Raw genomic sequence first — 19,760 nt, forward strand, 5'->3', positions numbered from 1 at the left:
AATGTGGCCTTGAAATAGCCAACCGGAAGTGACCTTTTGAAAACCGGAAGTAGTTATTTTTTGTACTAATTGAATGTAAAAGTATATAGAACCATCTATTTTTGGAATCGGTGAAACTATCAAAACATACCGGAACTAACATCTCTTAAACCGAAAGAAAAAATGATCTCCCTTATTTATATCTTTTTGTATAGAAACCATATATTTTTGGAATCAGCGTTTAATAAGCTGTCATTTGACGTTAAAATTGACATATAAAACCGAATTTTAATATTTTCATATAAAAAAGATCCTTACTGGTGGAAAGACCATCAATGGAACTTCTCTGAACAATTGGTTTTTAATTAAATAATTTATATTCGTTTTAGCTGGCGAATTAGGATATAACTCTTGTAAAATGCTTCCAAATAAAAAGAGAGAAAAAATATTCTTTTTATAAATCATACATTTTCTGAGTTACTAGTATGACCATTGTTAAATCTTTTACCTCCTTGTAGTTGTTTCTTGACAGTTGTGAAAAGTAGTTTTACTGATAAACATTCTGTTATTTTTATATTTAAAAGTTATCGTGAATTTTTTACTTATGAGAACACGTAAACCATACATTAATGCAGTAAATAAATATTGTTTGAATAGCGTCCAGTGGCAAGTTTCTCGTGTATTTTCAAGACAAGAAAGGGTTAACAATAAATCAAATAGTAGGTAGAGTTTGTTGATAGAGTCCTCTATCGACAAGGATGAATAGCTTGGAATTTAGATTGTTCTGAAAAAAAAGGTATGCTAAATATGGTCATATATCTTTGGCTAAAGTAGTTTAAGATCAGATTCATTTTTAATTGACGCTCCTAAACGTCATTGCGTCAATAGCCGTTGAATAATTGTTGCGCAGTAACCTTTCATGATCTAATAAACTTATCACAAGTAGTTAACACGATCTTTGATGCATGTACAATGAACTTTCATAGCAAAATAAATAATCGCAGTTTATAATGATGACGAGTCAGTCGTATAAATGAATTAGCATGATCAAATTAATTATCACTAAATATGATAAAGTATTACATTTCGTTATATAACCATTATACAGATATCACGCACCATCAGCAATTAAGTTACACATGTTAAAATTAATTATACTTTTCTTAAGGCATCTAAACATACAACCGATATACTTTCATCTCTGTCAAGTCATGTGCACGCAAATTGAGAGAAAGCCTTTAGCATCATGAAATGACACACTGCTATTTGATTTATAATATTAGACACAAGCTATTCGATGATGATATAATACTACTTAACTACTATTTTACACTCCTTCAGTTGTACAGCCACTTCACGTAGAAAACATTTAGTTTTTACCGATATAGCTACTGTTTATTTATTTTCGTTCAAAAGATAAGATTTAATATGAAATTAGCAACTTTGGCGATTTCTTTCGTTATACTTTGCCCAGTTGTGGCGCCGCCGCCTTTAGACGTTGAATTGAGAGCTAAAAAGGAGTTTTATGATCAATTGAACGACGCTAAAGAGGACGTTTTGGATGTATTTGGTGACAATCTTATTCCAGACTCTATAGAAGATTTGATCGAAGATTCAAATACCGAAGATCCAATTGAGATTAAAAGTGACGAATCTAGTGAATTTGTTCCAGTATCGATACCCAATAAGTTCGATAAATACGATTCCAACGATGACGATTTTATCGACGAAGGAGAATTGCTTGCCATTATTGGAGTGACAGAAAATGAAAACAGTGCTTTTAAAGCAGCAGATGATGATGGTAAAGTATATCTTTATTTTCGTCTGTTACGTACTAAGACACTATTTAACAAAAGGGGAGGGGATATGTTTTGTTTTCAATAAAAAAAAGTATTCTGATTCCCAGATTGATGATTAAAAATATTCTGTTTAAGCAAAGAACAAAAAAAATATTTTGAATGCAGATTTTGCCGTTACCTTAAAGTGTTAAATTTTAACTCAGACAAAAATCATAGCCCCCCCCCCTTCATGAGGTTAAATGGTTGCTTCCTTAACTGTAATTAAAAGTCATTTTGCTTGTCAATTTTTTAACTAATCAAATTATGATGTTATTCAGGCCGTGTACATAACTGCAAAGATAGATTATCGAATACGTTTGATGTTCTTCCAACAAAATGATAACATGTCTATTTAAAAATTACTGATTTCATAGGCGGATCCAGGGGGGGGGGGGGGCTGGGGGGCCCGGGCCCCCTTTCATGGGAAAAATTTGGTTGATTATATAGGGAATCATTGAAGCATGACTGAAGCTGCCCCCCCCCCCCTTATGTCAGTCAGTGCCCCCCCTTTTAGGAAAAGTTCTGGATCCGCCACTGGATTTTGTAAAATTTAATGTATTATAAAAACACTGTATCTGAATAAAACATTCAGTATATGACATTGTAAATTTAAGTCAAACTAGAACACACCCGTGATATCGCGGGTCCGTGACTGAATTAAAGTATATAACTATGCGCGAGCCTTATTTTAGTATTAGTATTGTTATCTGATAAAGTCATGCCGATTATAAGATACACAGTTTTCTCTGCTTTCAAATCTTTCTGTTTGAACCTGTCGAACTGGAACTTGTCAATTATTGGTAATATTAATTATTTGGAAAACCGTGCAAAAGGTCCTGGAATGGAGTATTTTTTAATCAACAGCATTGTCCTATATTAGTTATAAATAAAGTTGAATTCTTTGATTCGTTGTTTTACGTCATGCCCGCTAACAAATTGAAAACTGTACCTATACGCCTTATTTTTAGTCCAGATTTTTAGTATTCGTATTGTTATCTTAGAAAGTCTTACTGATTAAAATACTACAATAGGTAACAATTTGACAATTTAGTAGTGTCAACACTGATTATGACCCGTGTATATAGCATATTATCCTGAATACACCGTTGGTTGGTGCGCCTGTCAGATGCGGAACGTACAGATAAGGTAAAAGGTAACAGGTGAATATACTATTGATATCGGTATCGGACTCGACACGGAACTTCTTAATTATTGGCAATATTAATTACGTGGAAAACAAAAGGGCCTGGAGTGGTGTAATTTTTAATCTACTCCTTTGTACTATATTAGTTATATATAAAGTTGAATTCTTTGATTCGTCGTTTTTACGTGATGACGGCAGACAAAATGGACCTCGTAATTTTAGTATTATAGATAGTTCCTAAAGTTTTTACGTATTGTATTTCATACTTTGGCTTTTAAATGTTTATTCTTGATCACGATTTCTATACTGTTATATTCGTGCATAGCTGACACGAGTGGACAATAGTTGATCAGTGAAAGTTAATGAAGTGTTGATATTCAGAAATGTTCTGGAAGTTAATTCTTGATTGTACTTGATGAATCTATTCTAGAATTATGTGCTATGCAGTGCACAAAACTGATTGTATATTTTTATATCATATTACAGAATTACATAATCATGGATCTCTGAGTGTTTCTAGGCATATGGCTGCTGGATATGAATATTATCTAAATTCATACAAAGGAGTAGGTCCGGTAAGGGCCGATTTTGGCCTCAAATTTTAGGTTCATCTAAAGAAAGATTTTGGACACTTTTTAAACACTTAAGTGTCTATTTCAATTGATTCAATATTCAATATGTGAAAGATTTTGACTGATTTAGTCATTAAAAACGCTCCGATTCAAGCTTAAATATGAAAAATCTATCAAATATGCAAAAAACCGTCACTTTTCAGATGGTATTTGTCAAAAATGAAAGTGGCCGCATCCGTGTTCATCCTCAACCTTTATATATGTTATGTATTATCATCAAATACAACTTAGATTTCAATATTTTGAATGAACACGAATGCGGCCACTTTCATTTAGGACGGAAACCGTCTAAAATTTAGCTAAAATGCTAAAATTGTGAAGATTTCAGTAATTTAGCATGACTTTATGATGCTAGTACCCGATATTTGTGCATTGTATTGTCAAAAACAGCCCATATTTGTGAAGCAGAAGCATTCTACTCTCCAGTAAATAGCTAAAAGATTACATTTTAACAATTTTGTAAACCTGCTATATTTTTGGGCCAAAAAGGGGTCTTACTGAACCTACTCCTTTCAAGTTACACTTATACGATAGATTTTTGTTTTGAGAGTGTAGATTTGGTACGGTATCGTTGATTTGTCGCCTTTGTGGTCAGTTATTTTAACAGGGTGTTTGGTATTTATAAATAAATAAATAATCTTTATTTCAAGAGGATGATCCCATTAGTTAAAACTAATCTTCCTAAGAGTCCTCAAAATAATAATAACACATTTTTAAGTACATAGAGTATAAAGTTATATTATACACAATATATAATTGTATTTAATTAATAATGAAAAAGCATATTAATTTACACAAATCAAATCGGAACAAACTGTGCCCCTCTTTCTTCCATATTGTTCCTTTATTTGTTTGAAGCAGACATCATACACGAGTTTCTCAAAAAGAATGATGGAAAGAAAACAAGCATCATCCTTTTATTCATGATTGATGACTTACGTTATATAATAATAAATGATTCTCTCTAACTAAATCATTCATGGCTTGCTTACAATGTTGATGATCGCACCTTTCCCATTAAATTTGAAACTGTGCGTACCACTGGTACATGTAGGCATGCTTCATATCTGGAGTTACATATACAAATTGGCAGCGGACGTCAACTTTATGACAATAACAATGATTAAGATTTTCTCATTGGGAAGTTTTTTTTTATTTTCATGTGGTAACATTCCAGCCACACCTGCGAATGACGTATAATTTTTCGACTTTCTAAGATATTCCGGATCGCCACTCCTTGTTAAAAAGACGCTTAAAATGCAACTATTTAAATATGGTTTTAATAGTAAAGTTACAGTTGTTCTTCAAAAGATGACGATTTAGTCGATAGTCATTTATGTTTGTGATTTGTCATACCAAACATCTTCTAAATAATTACAAAATATACTACAACTGTGCTACATGTATATATATATTTGTGCAGTTTAACACAAGCCTCGATGTCTATCTGTTTCTTAGACTTGAACAAATAAAATTTATTTTTCTAGACAATGAATGGTAATTTTATGTGTATAAAGTTGTTTTTCCTTATCTGAAATATTTTCTAAAAGCGATACATTTTACATACATTTGCGTAAATAAAACAAAATGCACAAATAACTCTAAAAAGAAGTCATTTTACGCTATATTAACAAGGTTTTTAATAGATCACTTGGCAACATTACATGCACCAGACAATTTGTGCTAGTAGGTTTTATAATTTAAATCAGCAAAAAATTTCAGTCTTTTAGATTCATTAATCTTGGGATAACAATCTGTGGAGAAAATTTAATCTAAACTGCAAAAGAAATATTGTAAAGATATTAAACCAGCATGTTTTTCTACAAATTGATGAAATGTAATAACATTCTATTGCATACCGTAAACACGAAACAACATGAACATGCAATTAGTAGTTATATAATGCCAGTTACCATTCACTTAGAAGTGTTTTGCAAATTGTCATGAGAAAACTAAGACATCTAAGTAACTACATAATACGCAAAACACGTGTTGACCAAGTTTTATGCATGTTTTGAATATTCTGTTTGATTTTATCAAAAGCTAATACAAATGCATCTGAAAGTATTACACAGGCGCTTGAGAAATGGAACACGTTTTTTCTATTGAAGATTTTTTTTTAATATTTAATATTCTTAAAGTCATAAAAACGAGTCACCGGTGAAAAATAATGTTGTTCCAATTCTTGAACCAATGCATACAAACATCATAAACTTAGTCTTCTGTGCACAAATTTATAATTTTTTTCGTGTAAATTTTGTATAATCGTCAATTTTTTTTCAATTGGTCAGTGTTGTGAAAATATGGCAGGTAATTAAAGTTCGTGTTTTTGAAGCCGAAGTTTAACGATTGTCACCTGTTTGTCAACAATCGACAAAAAATCAACAAAAAAGCACGGAAATTGAGCACGTGCTTAACATGTAAATTCAGATAGGAAGCAATTAAAATAAAGTAAACTTCTTCTAAATATGAATAAATTAAAGAATTTTCTTCAGAAAAAAGTATTTGTACATTAAGTTTTATAATGAAAACTATCCATTGAGTTACAAAAAAACATATGCATTATTTTTGGTGATTTGAGGTTTCTTATGACTTTAATCATTTTGACATGTTTTCACTAATTATTATTCACTTTTGATTAAAAGAGAATAAAAGTTAAAAATTTTGATGGCATAATGGATGCAAAGAAACATAATATAACATTTCCATCGCAAAAACAATAAAAACAAAATTAAGATTGGCACTTTCTTTACACCACCAATTCAAAGAAGTGTTGCAAACCTTTCTCAAAGAAGTTTATTAATTCTACGTAATTGTGCAGGGGTTCAATAAATTTTTGACCTTTATATTTATCTACTAGAGAGAAGGCATTTTAAAGCAATTTGATTGGCATTCGTTTATTACACTCTGTGCCGTTTGAGGCATTCACATAAATGTATTTCTATCGTCGTAAACAACAGAAATACTATAATAATTAATCGTATAAATGTAAGACAGAAAATCTTTATCATTTGCGTAGAAGTCGGTTACTATATGACAATTGCACTCTCCCTTCAAACTATGTCTTGATCCACCCACTTTTGTCACAAAAAAATGTTGAAAAAAAAAATGAAAATAAAAGTGGTCAATAACTAATAAACGCTTATACTGTAAGACCATCAAACATTTTTGGTTGCTTTTCACTCTCAGAAGTTTGCCTTCACCCCATCCAATCAACCCCAACTTACTTATTAATTCACTCTTACGTAGAGTCTGAAAACTTGCTACTGCAAGATATTGTAAAGGTTACATGTGTATTAAAGAAGTATTGAATTCAAACATGTTGAAATACTAAGGCTTTTCTACCTCAGTAAGATAACCTTAGCTGTATTTGGCAACACTTTTAGGAATGTTGGATCTCAATGCTCTTCAACTTCGTACTTTATGTGGCATTTTTAACTTTTTTGGATTCGAGCGTCACTGATGAGTCTTTTGTAGACGAAACGCTCGTCTGGCGTATATATAAAATTTAGTCCTGGTATCTTTGATGAGTATTTACCATGGTTACAGTTAAAACAACAGGCACTCACTCAAAATGATAACCGCCTAAATAAACAAAATGCTAACCTTAACCGTGACCTTGGAGGTCATACTTACAATTTCTTATGTTAGGCAACATCGTAGCATTGACGAAAAATATTCATATAAAATTTAGTCCTGGTATCTTTGATGAGTATTTACCATGGTTACAGTTAAAACAACAGGTGCTCACTCAAAATGATAACCGCCTAAATAAACAAAATGCTGACCTTAACCGTGACCTTGGAGGTCATACTTACAATTTCTTATGTTAGGCAACATCGTAGCATTGACGAAAAATATTCATCGAGGCAAGAGGCTGGAGTCATGTAAATGACAATGTTGATATAACGAGTTAAAGTGTTATAAGTTGGATTGATTGACATCAATAAGCGTAGATTGTCTGTAATTGATAGTTGAAGCTGATTGCTCAGATCAATAAATGGTAAAGGGTGGGACAAATCATTAAAAAAATTGTAAGTAAAATATCAATTGATATTAAAACCGATATGATATAATATAGCTTAATTTTTTAGACTTTTTTTTTCTTTCAGGGGGTAAGTGACTTTACGCAAAAACACAGGCTCTTCCCTTAAGCCTCGCCGATATGCATGATTTATTTATCGCGAGCGTCGAAATGTTAACATTACAAGTATATCATTACTTTGAGGCAATTAAACTTACGACATTTTATATCTATTTAAGGGCATATCCAACAGTTTATTTCTGACGATGAGAATTTTTTTCTTTTATATATTTAGGCTATTTTTACCTGCCATAATAAAATATGTGATTAAAAAAACATACCTTCATGTGCTACTTTTTTGAGTAAAATGAGGTCGAAATTTTAGATACTTGCTCAAAATTCGGATTTGTGGACGTATTTTTCCTCCTGACAGAAATGCATAACTTTTTTTTGTTTTAAAAGATAATCAAAGGTTGTTTTTTTGTTGTTAAATTGTTTAAAATTTCCTTTTCCTTAAGTATCCTTTAATTTATGAATTTTTTTGTTTAGAAAAATAAACTAAAATTTATCAAATGTTCATAAATGTAGAAAAACGTAATTTTATACTGTATATTTTATTTATCAAATTTAAAAAAATTGCATTATTGATTTTTTAATGAAAATTGGTACAAATAATGTTCGTACGTAATCAATGCAAATCGAATGTCATTTTAAAAAAGAGGGTTCCATGAACTCATTTACAAGTGAAACCAGTTTGAATGATGGTCGATAATACATCTCTTCCCGATATGTCACAGTTTGACGTCGCGAAAATAACATTAAATACGTTAGCAACATCATTACCTCCCCTGTAACTGTATCGTATGCCCTTACTTTCATATCATTTCGGGCATTTTCTGCAAATATATTAACTGTTGCTTTTCTCCGAGTAGTGATTTAGATTTATGTCTTCCTGTATGGGTTCGATATATTTTTGACATCTATTTACTAAAGAAAGGCATTTTAAAGTAATTTGATTGGCATCCGCTGATTACACTTTGCTTCGTTTGCGGAATTCACATATTAAATGTATTTCTATCGTCGTAAATATTAAAGATACCATTATTCACATAAATGTACTAGACAGAACGTGTTGTTATCTTGTATCGCGTACATTTTTACGTAAAATTCGGTGACTTAGAGGACATTTGCACTTGACCCCTTTCAAACTATGTCTTGACCCCCCCCACTGTTGTCCCCCAAAAATGTTGACAAAAATATTGAAAATAAAAGTGGTCACTAACTAACTTTTAACTTTAAGACCAACAAATATTTCTGTTTGCTCTTCACTTTCAAAAGTTTGCCTTTATCGCACCCAACTCCATTATGGCGTACTTATCAATCCACTCTTACGTCTCTGTCTATCACAGATCATTACACACAAAAGCTCGTTTTTACCAATTGTGCTGGTGCAAAAGTTCAAAAACTTGCTACTGTAGAAATTGTAAAGGTTATATGCAAAAAAGTTTTGAGTTAAAATATGTAACAGTTAAAACCACAGGTACTGCCAATGTATCACTCAAAATGATACCCGCCTTTTATTACAAAATGTTGACCTTGACTTTGACCTTGATGGTCATATTTACAATTTCTTATGTTGGGCAACATCGTAGGTAGCACTGACGAAACATATCCATCGGCGAGAGGCTGGAGTCATTGAATGACAATGTTGATGTTACGAGTGAAACTGTTATAAGTTAGATTGATCATGATTGACATCAATACACTTAGTTTGTCAGCAATTGATAGCTGAAGCTGATTGCTCATATCATTTATAAAATGGTATACATGGTATAGGGTTGGGCAAAATCACTAAAAAAACTGTTAGAAAAATTTTAATCGATCCTAAAACCGATATAGTATTATTTAACATAGCTTAATGTTTGTGTCATAATTTTTCTTTCTTTTAATGGGTGAGTGATTATGCAAAAACGTAGGTTCTGCCCTTAAGCCTCACCGTTTACCAAGATTTAGTTAGCCGTCGAGAATCAAAAAGTTAACATTACAGGTATTTCATTACTTAGAGGCAATTAAACTAACGACATTTTATATCTATTTAATGCGCATTTGTTGAAAAGCATGTGATTTCCTTTTACTATATGTGCACGTTGTAATGTTGCTGAACCACAACGGAATTCGACATTAAGCAGTATTGTTATTCATATAATCATTGTTGAGAACAGATATATATTTTGATAACTTAAAGCTGTTGTTTCATGAGCTGAAAATAGTTTCTGTATAATGATGTCTGTATTGGAATTGTAATTATAGATTCAATATTACGCTTGCAACGTTTTTAAGTGTTCCAATGAAACATAAGATTTCACCAATTTATTATACCACTTTGTTGGACAGCTAGCTTATGTTAGCAGATTATCGATGACAATTTTTTTCATTTCCTATGCTATTTATGTCAGTGATGTGATGACTTTTCGCTTTAGACAAAAAATAGAAAAAAAATCTGCTTTATTTTTTTCACTAAGAACCCATTAGAATTACATAATTATTGAAAACAGACTTGTTGATATCTGACAGCTGCTGTTTTATCGTGCTATTTTTAACGAATAATATCTGTACTTCAGCTGAAATTAGATTTTATGTTGTTGTATATATTTAATATTATATAAGATAGCTAATAAGCTTTATATTAAAATAAACAAAACGTATAATTACTGTCTGCTATAAATATACAGACAGCAGACAGCTTTACAGTTAACAGTAGTTGTGCATAAAGTATTCGTGCACTAGGCATGCTAGGTGTTTCGATATTATCAATACATGTTTATTGCACAATAAACTTCAAATAAGTATTACTAAGTTTGTTACAAGTACAAATACAAGTACATTAAAAGAAATGCACAGTCACAAACATTTCTTACCCTTAACACGAAAGGAAATCATCAACTGAAAGAATACATTTCATCTATGACACAATGAAATTACAAATTATTAAAATAAGGGGTGAGATTTTAAACAATTTTTGAAAGACAACCACAGCCTTGAACAAAATGCCTCCAAATAGAATAATGCACACAGTTAAATGAAAATAATTTTGTTTTAAGATATACAGTAATCATTGTAATGGAGAACGGAAATATTTTTTTGTTCATAGAACGAGAACAGAAGTGAAAATTCATAGTCTTAACAAAAACTTATTAAAGCTGGTATAAATCAAAAATAGAGAGACGAGATACATAACACTTAATAAGTAAACATTAAAATTGTATCAACAGATCAAATTAAAACGAAAGAACGATTTGAGAGAAATCGTTGTTACTAAACTAGTTAAAAGCGGCTTCGCCAAAACCAATAAGACAAAATAATGAAGAACCGGCAGGCATCAGAGACTAGAGTCAACTAAAACATATCCAATGGATTTAGTATTTTAACGCCATGGACAGTCAAAGAAGACATGACTTGTGCAATGCCAAAATTAAAGTATCGAATGTCTTATAGCCCTACATTTGTACATCTTATCGATGTATTTATATTTTGCCATTGAAATCGGTCAAATTCGTCTGAGGTGTACTGATTTACATTTAAGGTTGGGAGAATATCAATGGTTTATTTCTTAATATTTGATTTTGACTGTTGTCAAGTTTTCGTAAAATGCGAATTCTTTTAGATCAGTACTTTGTATCTTAAGTCCTTTTTTACTTGTGTTGTGCTAAGTACCGATCTGATGATTAAAGCTGGTTAAATCTATAATTTCCATTTTATGAATAACTTTACCATATGCTTTGTTATAATTACTAAAGACCAAATGGTAACCTGTAACTGTTAAAATATTTGTCCTTATATATTGTTGTTTCAGAACCTAATGCGTTATATGTGAAATTTTCAAATATTTTCTAACAGCGTACACCAAAACGTTATGATTGGTTTAAAACGGAAATTCGACCAATTACGTACCGTTCATTATTTCCATTTTGGTACATGAACAGGGATAATACCAATAGTCCTTTTGATTCTGAAACGACGGATTGTCTCATTAGCAATCATACCAATTATTCCTACTCTTTTAAAGATTAGAGAGTATTCTTGTTCACAACGTATTGGTATTCCGGGTTTTCGAAAGGGTACCATTATGATAAAGGAACTTTAAACCATTTTCTTTGAGTGTATGTTGTTTGTTCTCCAATGCATGTATCTATAATTATAAGCTTTGAAAAAATTGGCACTCAACTTGAGTGGCGAAGACTCATAAAAGCGTCTAGTAGGTAAGCCGGTTTTTATGTCTATGATTTTCAAGCCCAAACTTAAACTATAAAACATAAACAAGTAAGTCAATGATTTAGTCTATTCTAACAAGTAGTTGGTATACATTCAAGTAAAAACACACGTCAAACAAACGACATAAATGTTTTATTCTTTCATACATCAAACAAAACTATGAAAGAGAAAGTGTAAACGAAACAGTAGCAAGACAAGAACATGTGAACTGATGTATATTGCTCTTAATTTTAAAGGGGCAATAAAAGAATGGTTATTTGATTTTATGAGTTGCAAATAGTTTAATGAGACAACATTAAAGAACAGTTAATCATGCTACTTAACACACATAAAGATATTCTTGGAATTCAAAAGATGCTACATATTATAACATTTATCTGATTTGTTTTCCCTTGATCATAAAAATGCAGACAATTTTTTATCTGACTGTTTTCTTTTTTCTTTTTACAAAAGACGTTTGAACGGTTTATTTATCAGAAATAATTTGGATGATCGATAAAAAAAAACAGTACAAATAACAAGATGTTAAATAAAGGAATTCCAATAAAATGATGAAATTAAAAGGCTGAATAATAAAAGGGCAATTTTTCAATGAAAGTAAACAGCAAGAATAATCATGTTATATTTGATAAAGACCAGACCTAATTGTATTTCATAATTTACAATTCACCGTTTCAGAATCTGATTCATTATGTGCAATATTTTCAAAAGTTTTCATCAAAGTTCTCTGATTGGTTAAAAACCTAATAAATAATGTGAATCCAATCATGGCATGTCGTTATTTCCGTTTTGGGGTATGCGCAATAAAAAAAAAACCATTTAAATTCTAAAACGGTGAATATTTAGGCAAGTGACTTTTACATATTCATTGGTTGAAGGCTCGATGCTGTGTCTGTCGCGAGTCAAACCAATTAAAAATTTAAAAAAAGTATAACGATATGTATATTGCTTCTTCGGTAACCACACAGTATCCAAAGGTAAAAAAAACGTACTTTTCGAATGAAATTAGCATGTGCAATACTGAAGACATTGAACCGTGAATATTAGTAAGTTCAATACCTATTCGCTCCATGGATACTAACTTTCCAGCTACAAATTAATGTTATACTTTACCTTTTGTTGTATTTTGGTGGTGTTTTTCTCAACATAGTCAATAACCTGAAATGACATGAACAAAATCAAATAATGTACCTGTTTTGCAATTAAGTCTATTTGAAACGGGCGGGGGGGTCCATAGCCTGGACGGTAAACAAATAAAATCTCTCTTGTCTTATAGAAAAGATGAGTTCATACATTATTTCATGTACATGTATAACTAAGATTTATTAAATTTGCTTGAAGAATATTGATTGTTGGTTGCTTAACGTCCAGTGGCAAATATTTCATGCATATTCAGGACGAGAACAAGTTAACAATAACTACAATAGGTAGGTTGATACTATAGAGGCAATATAGGATGATGGTCGGGGAAATTTGAACTGCCACTGGAAAATGAGGGTATATTGGATAGGGACAGAAATTTTGCCTTGCAACAGGCCACCTACGGACCCTTCAAAGAGAAGCTTGAAGAATAAGAATGAACTCTGTACTTAAATTCCTGCATGCGACATCAATTGATGGAAATAAATTATCGAAATACATGTATGCAATATCAGCAACAAATAAATGTCTTTATTTTGTAAGTTGTAAGTCCATGCAATTACTAGTATCATCGCAAATTGTTTTAGGCGAAAAAGGGTCATGTTCAAAGCGTTCAGCTTTTAATTAATGCAGCTCATTTGATCTTTGAAAAATGACTCGTTCGTGTCAATAATTTTATGACGTTATGTTCCCCCCCAGGGTATATAAAAAGCAAATCAATTATCATAATTGCAATGTAAGTACAGTAAAAATGTTGATCCGGAATTTCGGCTGACCTCATTTTCGTTATATACTGCAATATTTTTTTTAACCGATAGTCAATTGGCAATGCATGTTTATTTGGTGTCTGGTAATCAGTCTTCTATTTAAAGCTTTCAATTTACACTAACATGTTTGAAGTGTTCTGGTCAGTGCATTATATTTGCTTGCGCATACAAATCATTATACCCTGATATGCATGTAATATTTGCCATATGTCATCCATTTACCTTGGAGTACGTGTAATCACACATGCAAGCAATCAATCATGGTTTTGTTTTGTTTCGGCTCAATTTAATACAGTAAATTATAATAAATAAAGAATCAATTAAATATTTTATCATGTATTATGTAATGTGGTAAGATTGCCAACGAGACAATTACCGCCAAAGTTCAAATCAAGTGGGTGTAAGTAATTGTAAGCAACCGTATGACCTTCAACAATGAGCAAAAACCCAAACCGTAGATATAACAATACAACATAAGAACAAAGTATAAAATCCGATGGATACAAATAGTTCATTAATGATGTAAACTCCTAATTTCATAAATAAATTTCTTTGAATTTAAGTGATTAGATACAATAAAGATAACATAAAAGAGGAAGCACCATTGTGTTCTGAATTTTTATCACACGAGAACTATTTCCAATTTTTACTTAAATTCACAGTAGCATAGCTCCATCTTTTTTGACAAAGTTGTGGCTTATTTCTAAAAACAATAACAAACTATAAATGCCTGAAGATAGAAAAGGATCAGATTTTGGAATATTTATAGTATTTTTTCAAATGATGTTTAAGGAGGACATTCTTAACCGGACCGAACTCTAAAACTGTAGATAATAATTATATTGTTATTTTTTTTTGATTTATATAAATTTCTTTTGGTAAGAGAAGTCCTCGGATTTTTTATATCTATGAAGGAAACAATTATAGGGAATACTTAGCTAGGTTTATTGTTGTTTTGATATTTGTGCCTCTCTCACTTCTTAAATACCCTGCAAGGATTCTTCTGAAGTTGAAATTATATAGCAGACGAAATATTTACGGAAGAGACGCACATCAAAGTAAAGGGGCGGACTTACCGGACGGGCAGAATAATCATTACTAGCATGAGAGTCAAATAAGTATTGGTCGTTAATCTCTTGTTTAAATGCTGGATGGGTGTTATGGATCGTGGTCTTTTTCTTCCGCCCCTCCTCGACCTAAAATTAATCACTTTTTTTTCTTTTCAATAATATACAAGTGTAGGATTTTTTTAACGCAATGTTAATATAAAAAAGAAGATGTGGTATGATTGCCAATGAGACAACTATCCACAAGAGACCAAAATGACACAGACATTAACAACTATAGGTCACCGTACGGCCTTCAACAATGAGCAAAGCCCATACCGCATAGTCAGCTATAAAAGGCCCCGATATGACAATGTAAAACAATTCAAACGAGAAAACTAACGGCCTTATTTGTATAAAAAAAAATGAACGAAAAACAAATATGTCACATATAAACAAACGACAAACAATGAATTACGGACTCCTGACTTGGGAAAGGCACATACATAAATACTGTGGCGGGGTTAAACATGTTAACGGGATCCAACCCTCCCCTAACCTCGGACAGTGGTATATAGCAGTACAACATAAGAACGAACTATAAAAATCAGTTGAAAAAGGCTTAACTCATCAGATGGACAAAAATACAAGTGGACGTGGCCGGGTACTTGTACATCCCGATAAGAAAAAGACACTAGGAACAGATCTGAGAGTACTCGCAGTTATCTGAAAGCTAGTTCAAAGCCACTAACAACTAATAAAAAAATCATGCATCTAAGACTTAACTCCCCCCACCCCAAATTTCAATCTTCAATTGATAATAATTAAGAACCAAACACTTTTGCCCTCAACTAAAGATGAACAGTTGGTGCCTTATTTGATGCCAACCATTAAGTTATTAACACAACAAGGACATAGGAAACTATCTAATATAAATGTTCCTCTACGCTCAATTGTCAAAAAACGACTTTAATTTAGTCAACTTACAAAGACCAGGAATTTATTTGTTGCACATATACAGAAAATTAATTTGTTGCACATATTGCATATTTATTCCCGTTAATTGATCTCGTTGTTTTGTACAAGATATTGCAAAAAGGTAACTACAAAGAACGTTGAAGAGCAATTAACCGAGAAAACTAAATTGAAATGATGCCAACAGCACCTGTTAATCAAATGGGTAACATAAGATTTTATCCACTTTAACTAAAAACTTATCAAATATATGTATCAAATCGGTACAAACACATACTACTTGCTATGTGGAAGATGCAACAATACCCGAGAATTTTACAGTCCACAAGAAATTATGTACACTAATAGCATAGCACCAGTAATATAACAAGTTAAGATGCCGATATCAAATTTATTTTCCATATCAGCGGTCGTCAATGAGACGAGACAACAACTCAAAACACAAAAACACAGGTGTAACATTGAGAGCATACTATACATTGTTCAACAGTAGACAGGTCAAACATATTAAATTTGAAATATTGTATCAAACTCATCATATAACCAGAAATATTATATAAAATTATTAAAAATATTATTTCAGTGATGTTGGTTTTTGCTCTTTATTGCATGTACATGCATTTTGAAACAAATACGGGGGAAATTGACCATGATACCTTATTTTTTTTCTCTATGTGATGCAAAATTCTTGATGTGCCAATGAACCAAATATTAAAGAGCTACGGACTCAAAATAAAATAAGATACAAACATTGAAACTAAGAAAAGCATATAATTAAATATCAATAAAACATATTAAAATTTTAAAATATCTTTTTTTGTAAATGTGAGATAAAAAAAAAACCAACATGGATAATAGGCCGTATAATAGTTATCAAAAGGTACCAGGATTATAATTTAGTACGCCAGACGCGCGTTTCGTCTTCATAAGACTCATCAGTGACGCTCATATCAAAATATTGATAAAAGCTTTTGTCCATTTCATATTTTGACCATTGCATCATTTATTCATCAGTTAGGCATTTATTTAAGAATTGAATTATAATTACATTTTTTTAGCAATGATCATGAAAACACGAATTTTATTATTGTTTTATTTAATTCACCTGTGCACTTTATTGTGGGACCACGTGTTATCATGAATAAAAATTTTATTGAGCAATGCAATTGCTTACGGAATAACACGTGATGTACAGTTAGCCAATCAGAATAAAGTATCATAATGAAACATACATCTAATGTAATTATAACATTTTGACAAAATCATTAATATCAATATTCAACTTGTTGTGTGTGTAAGATTTCTTGCACTTTGTTAATTATGCATAATTATTCATACACAACTTTGGTGGAAAAGTAGATTGAGAATGAAATACATATTGAATTCTAAAAATTTAGTAATGAAAATTAGCACTAAATAAACAAGATACACCAATCAAATCAACTGTGAACCTTTCGATTGACCAAGTTGAAAATTCGTGGTGACCTGAGTGTATTGTCGTTTGATCCACACACCATATCTTCCTTATAACTTGCCGTAAACTAAATAGAATCGGACACATATAATATACATGTAGAACAAATTGTTTTACTTGTTCAACTGTAAAAAAAATCAGGCAGTGAGATTTGATCTCATTTAAGAATTATTCAGTTTTGAACAAGAAATAAATGCAAATCAGGTAGTCCCAAAGAGATCAAGAAGGAATATTACAGGCCTTGGGCGGATCCAGCCATTTTTAAAAGGAGGTTTTAACCAAGGAGAAAAAGGGGTTCAAAATATATGTCCCAATTCAAATGTATTTATCGTCTGAAAAAAGCGGGATTCCAACACCCAAAACCCCACCCCTAAGATCCGCAATTGCAGGGTAGGAATCGTCCTCAAGGAAACTACCTAAGAACTAAATCTTCTTTGCAACGTCTGTTACACTATTTCTCTACTAGACATAGTTGTTCAACAGCGATTTAAAATACTATAAATAGCAGTGCAAAATATGGAAATCCTTGACCCTTAGTTCAAATTAGTCAAAAGAGGTTGGCAAATGATCATATTTTACCTACATTCATAAGGCCCTTATCGCCCTGTATTTGTGTATTTGTTTGACTTTCTAACCTGTTGACTTTGAATTTACAAAATACATGTTATAAATAATAATTGCAACACCATTTCTACTACTAATAATAAAATCTATTCATATACGGTAAATTAACACTTTCACTAAAATCTATTTGGCTCGTTTAATTTTCATAAAATTTTGACAAAGTATTTACTTTGACCCTTTGACAAAAATATAAAAATTTCAAAAATTTTGAACCAACCATTTTATTATTATTACCAAAAAATTACACTGGTTATATAGCAGTTTGACAGACACTAATTTTGATCATTGAGAAGCTTAATATTAATTAAAACGTTTAGCTAATTTTACAGAGTTATCTCCCTGTAGTGTTAGGTACCACCTTAATGATCCCAATTTGATGTGGTTCCTTTTGCTCAATCATTAGTTTTCACTTAGTGTTTGTTGTTTTGTTCTTTTTTTTGTCATGTTTTTGTCGGTCTCTCTTCGACTAATGAATTTTCTCCCTTTGATATCTTTGGAATCTTCCGCCTCTTTTTTTTTTTTTTATAAATTCACATTTTTTCATATTTTGTTTTCCAGGCGATGGAATGCTCTCACGTAATGAATTTGAAAATGGGCCATGGGATCTTGATAGTGGAGATGTAGATTTATCTGACGACGAAATTTCTGAAGACGACAAATTAGAAGAATCTAGTGATGATGTTAAAGAAGATTTCATCGACTTTGATGACGATGAATTTGAAAATATTTTGGAAAATCAAATTGGTGATGACGTGAAAAGTAATGAGATCGACAATGACATTGTTGATGACATCATCGATGACATGAAAAGTAACGAGATCGACAATGACATTGTTGATGACATCATCGATGACGTGAAAAGTAACGAGATCGACAATGACATTGTTGAAGACATCATCGATAACGTGAAAGATAAGGTTGAAGTAATTAATGATATCGTTGAAGACATCACAGATAATATGACAGATGATCACAATAAAATCCTCGTCAATACTGGAGGTAAAAATGACGTCATAAGAGATGATAACTAATGTTGATTCCAAAACGAAATAAAAATTTAAAAAAATAGATTTATTATTTTATATATCTTTAAGCTACACCCAAACCAGACAAAGTTAGTTGAAATGCATACCTACCGAATAAGACTATTTACCGAGTTTGGTATAACTTAAGCAACACGACGGATGCCACATGTGAAGCAGGATCTTCTTACCTTTCCGGAGCACCTGAGATCAACCCAGTTTTTAGTGGGGTCCGTGTTGCTAAGCTTTTAGTTTCCTGTGTTGTGTCATGTGTACTATCATTATTTGTCTGTTTGTCTTTTTTTTCCATTTTAAGCCATGGCGTTGTCAATTTATTTTCGATCTATAAATTGACTGTCCCTCTGGTATCTTTCGCCCCTTTTTTGTTACATTCAAGACTGACAGGAGCCCAACACACAAAAATCCACAGTCTTTTGTTGGTTGTATGCTTTTTTTATCTTCCGACACAAACTATAGATAACAACAAACAATCAAAAATACGCACTCGTTAAAAACAATCTGATGTACATGTATAAACCAAACCGACAAACCAAACCAAACCAGAGAGTTGTCTCATTCAAACCACATCTTCTTTGTTTATATAGTCAATGAACATATGAAAATCATTACAATGAAACATTGCAATTAATATATAAGGCACAAAATGTCTCCTTTCTATCCAAAAGGATCAGAAGATAAATGAATACTCTATTGATTCATTTTGCATCCAATTTCTAGAATACCTAAATTAAGAATTGGGAATGTCGAACGTGTTTGACGATTGGTAGATCATCACATTTATTTATAAATCATGTAAAGCGGT

General features: G+C 31.6%; 1 protein-coding gene across 1 annotated transcript; it reads left to right on the forward strand.

Annotated features, from left to right (window-relative positions):
* The first annotated feature begins 1,285 nt into the window (after positions 1-1,285).
* Positions 1,286-18,985, forward strand: LOC143077661 (uncharacterized). Its single transcript, XM_076252982.1, has 2 exons — positions 1,286-1,780; positions 18,474-18,985. The coding sequence occupies exons 1-2, from the start codon at positions 1,408-1,410 to the stop codon at positions 18,944-18,946; spliced, it is 846 nt and encodes a 281-aa protein (XP_076109097.1). The 5' UTR covers positions 1,286-1,407; the 3' UTR covers positions 18,947-18,985.
* The last annotated feature ends 775 nt before the right edge of the window (positions 18,986-19,760 follow it).

This window comes from Mytilus galloprovincialis, chromosome 1 (genome assembly GCF_965363235.1).
Source record: "Mytilus galloprovincialis chromosome 1, xbMytGall1.hap1.1, whole genome shotgun sequence".
Classification (NCBI taxonomy): Eukaryota; Metazoa; Mollusca; class Bivalvia; order Mytilida; family Mytilidae; genus Mytilus; species Mytilus galloprovincialis.

Coding starts and splice junctions, on each gene's coding strand:
- LOC143077661 (XM_076252982.1), top strand. CDS start 1,408: ATGAAATTAGCAACTTTGGCGATTTCTTTCGTTATACTTTGCCCAGTT. Junction 1,781..18,473: donor TAAAGCAGCAGATGATGATG/GTAAAGTATATC, acceptor TTTGTTTTCCAG/GCGATGGAATGCTCTCACGT.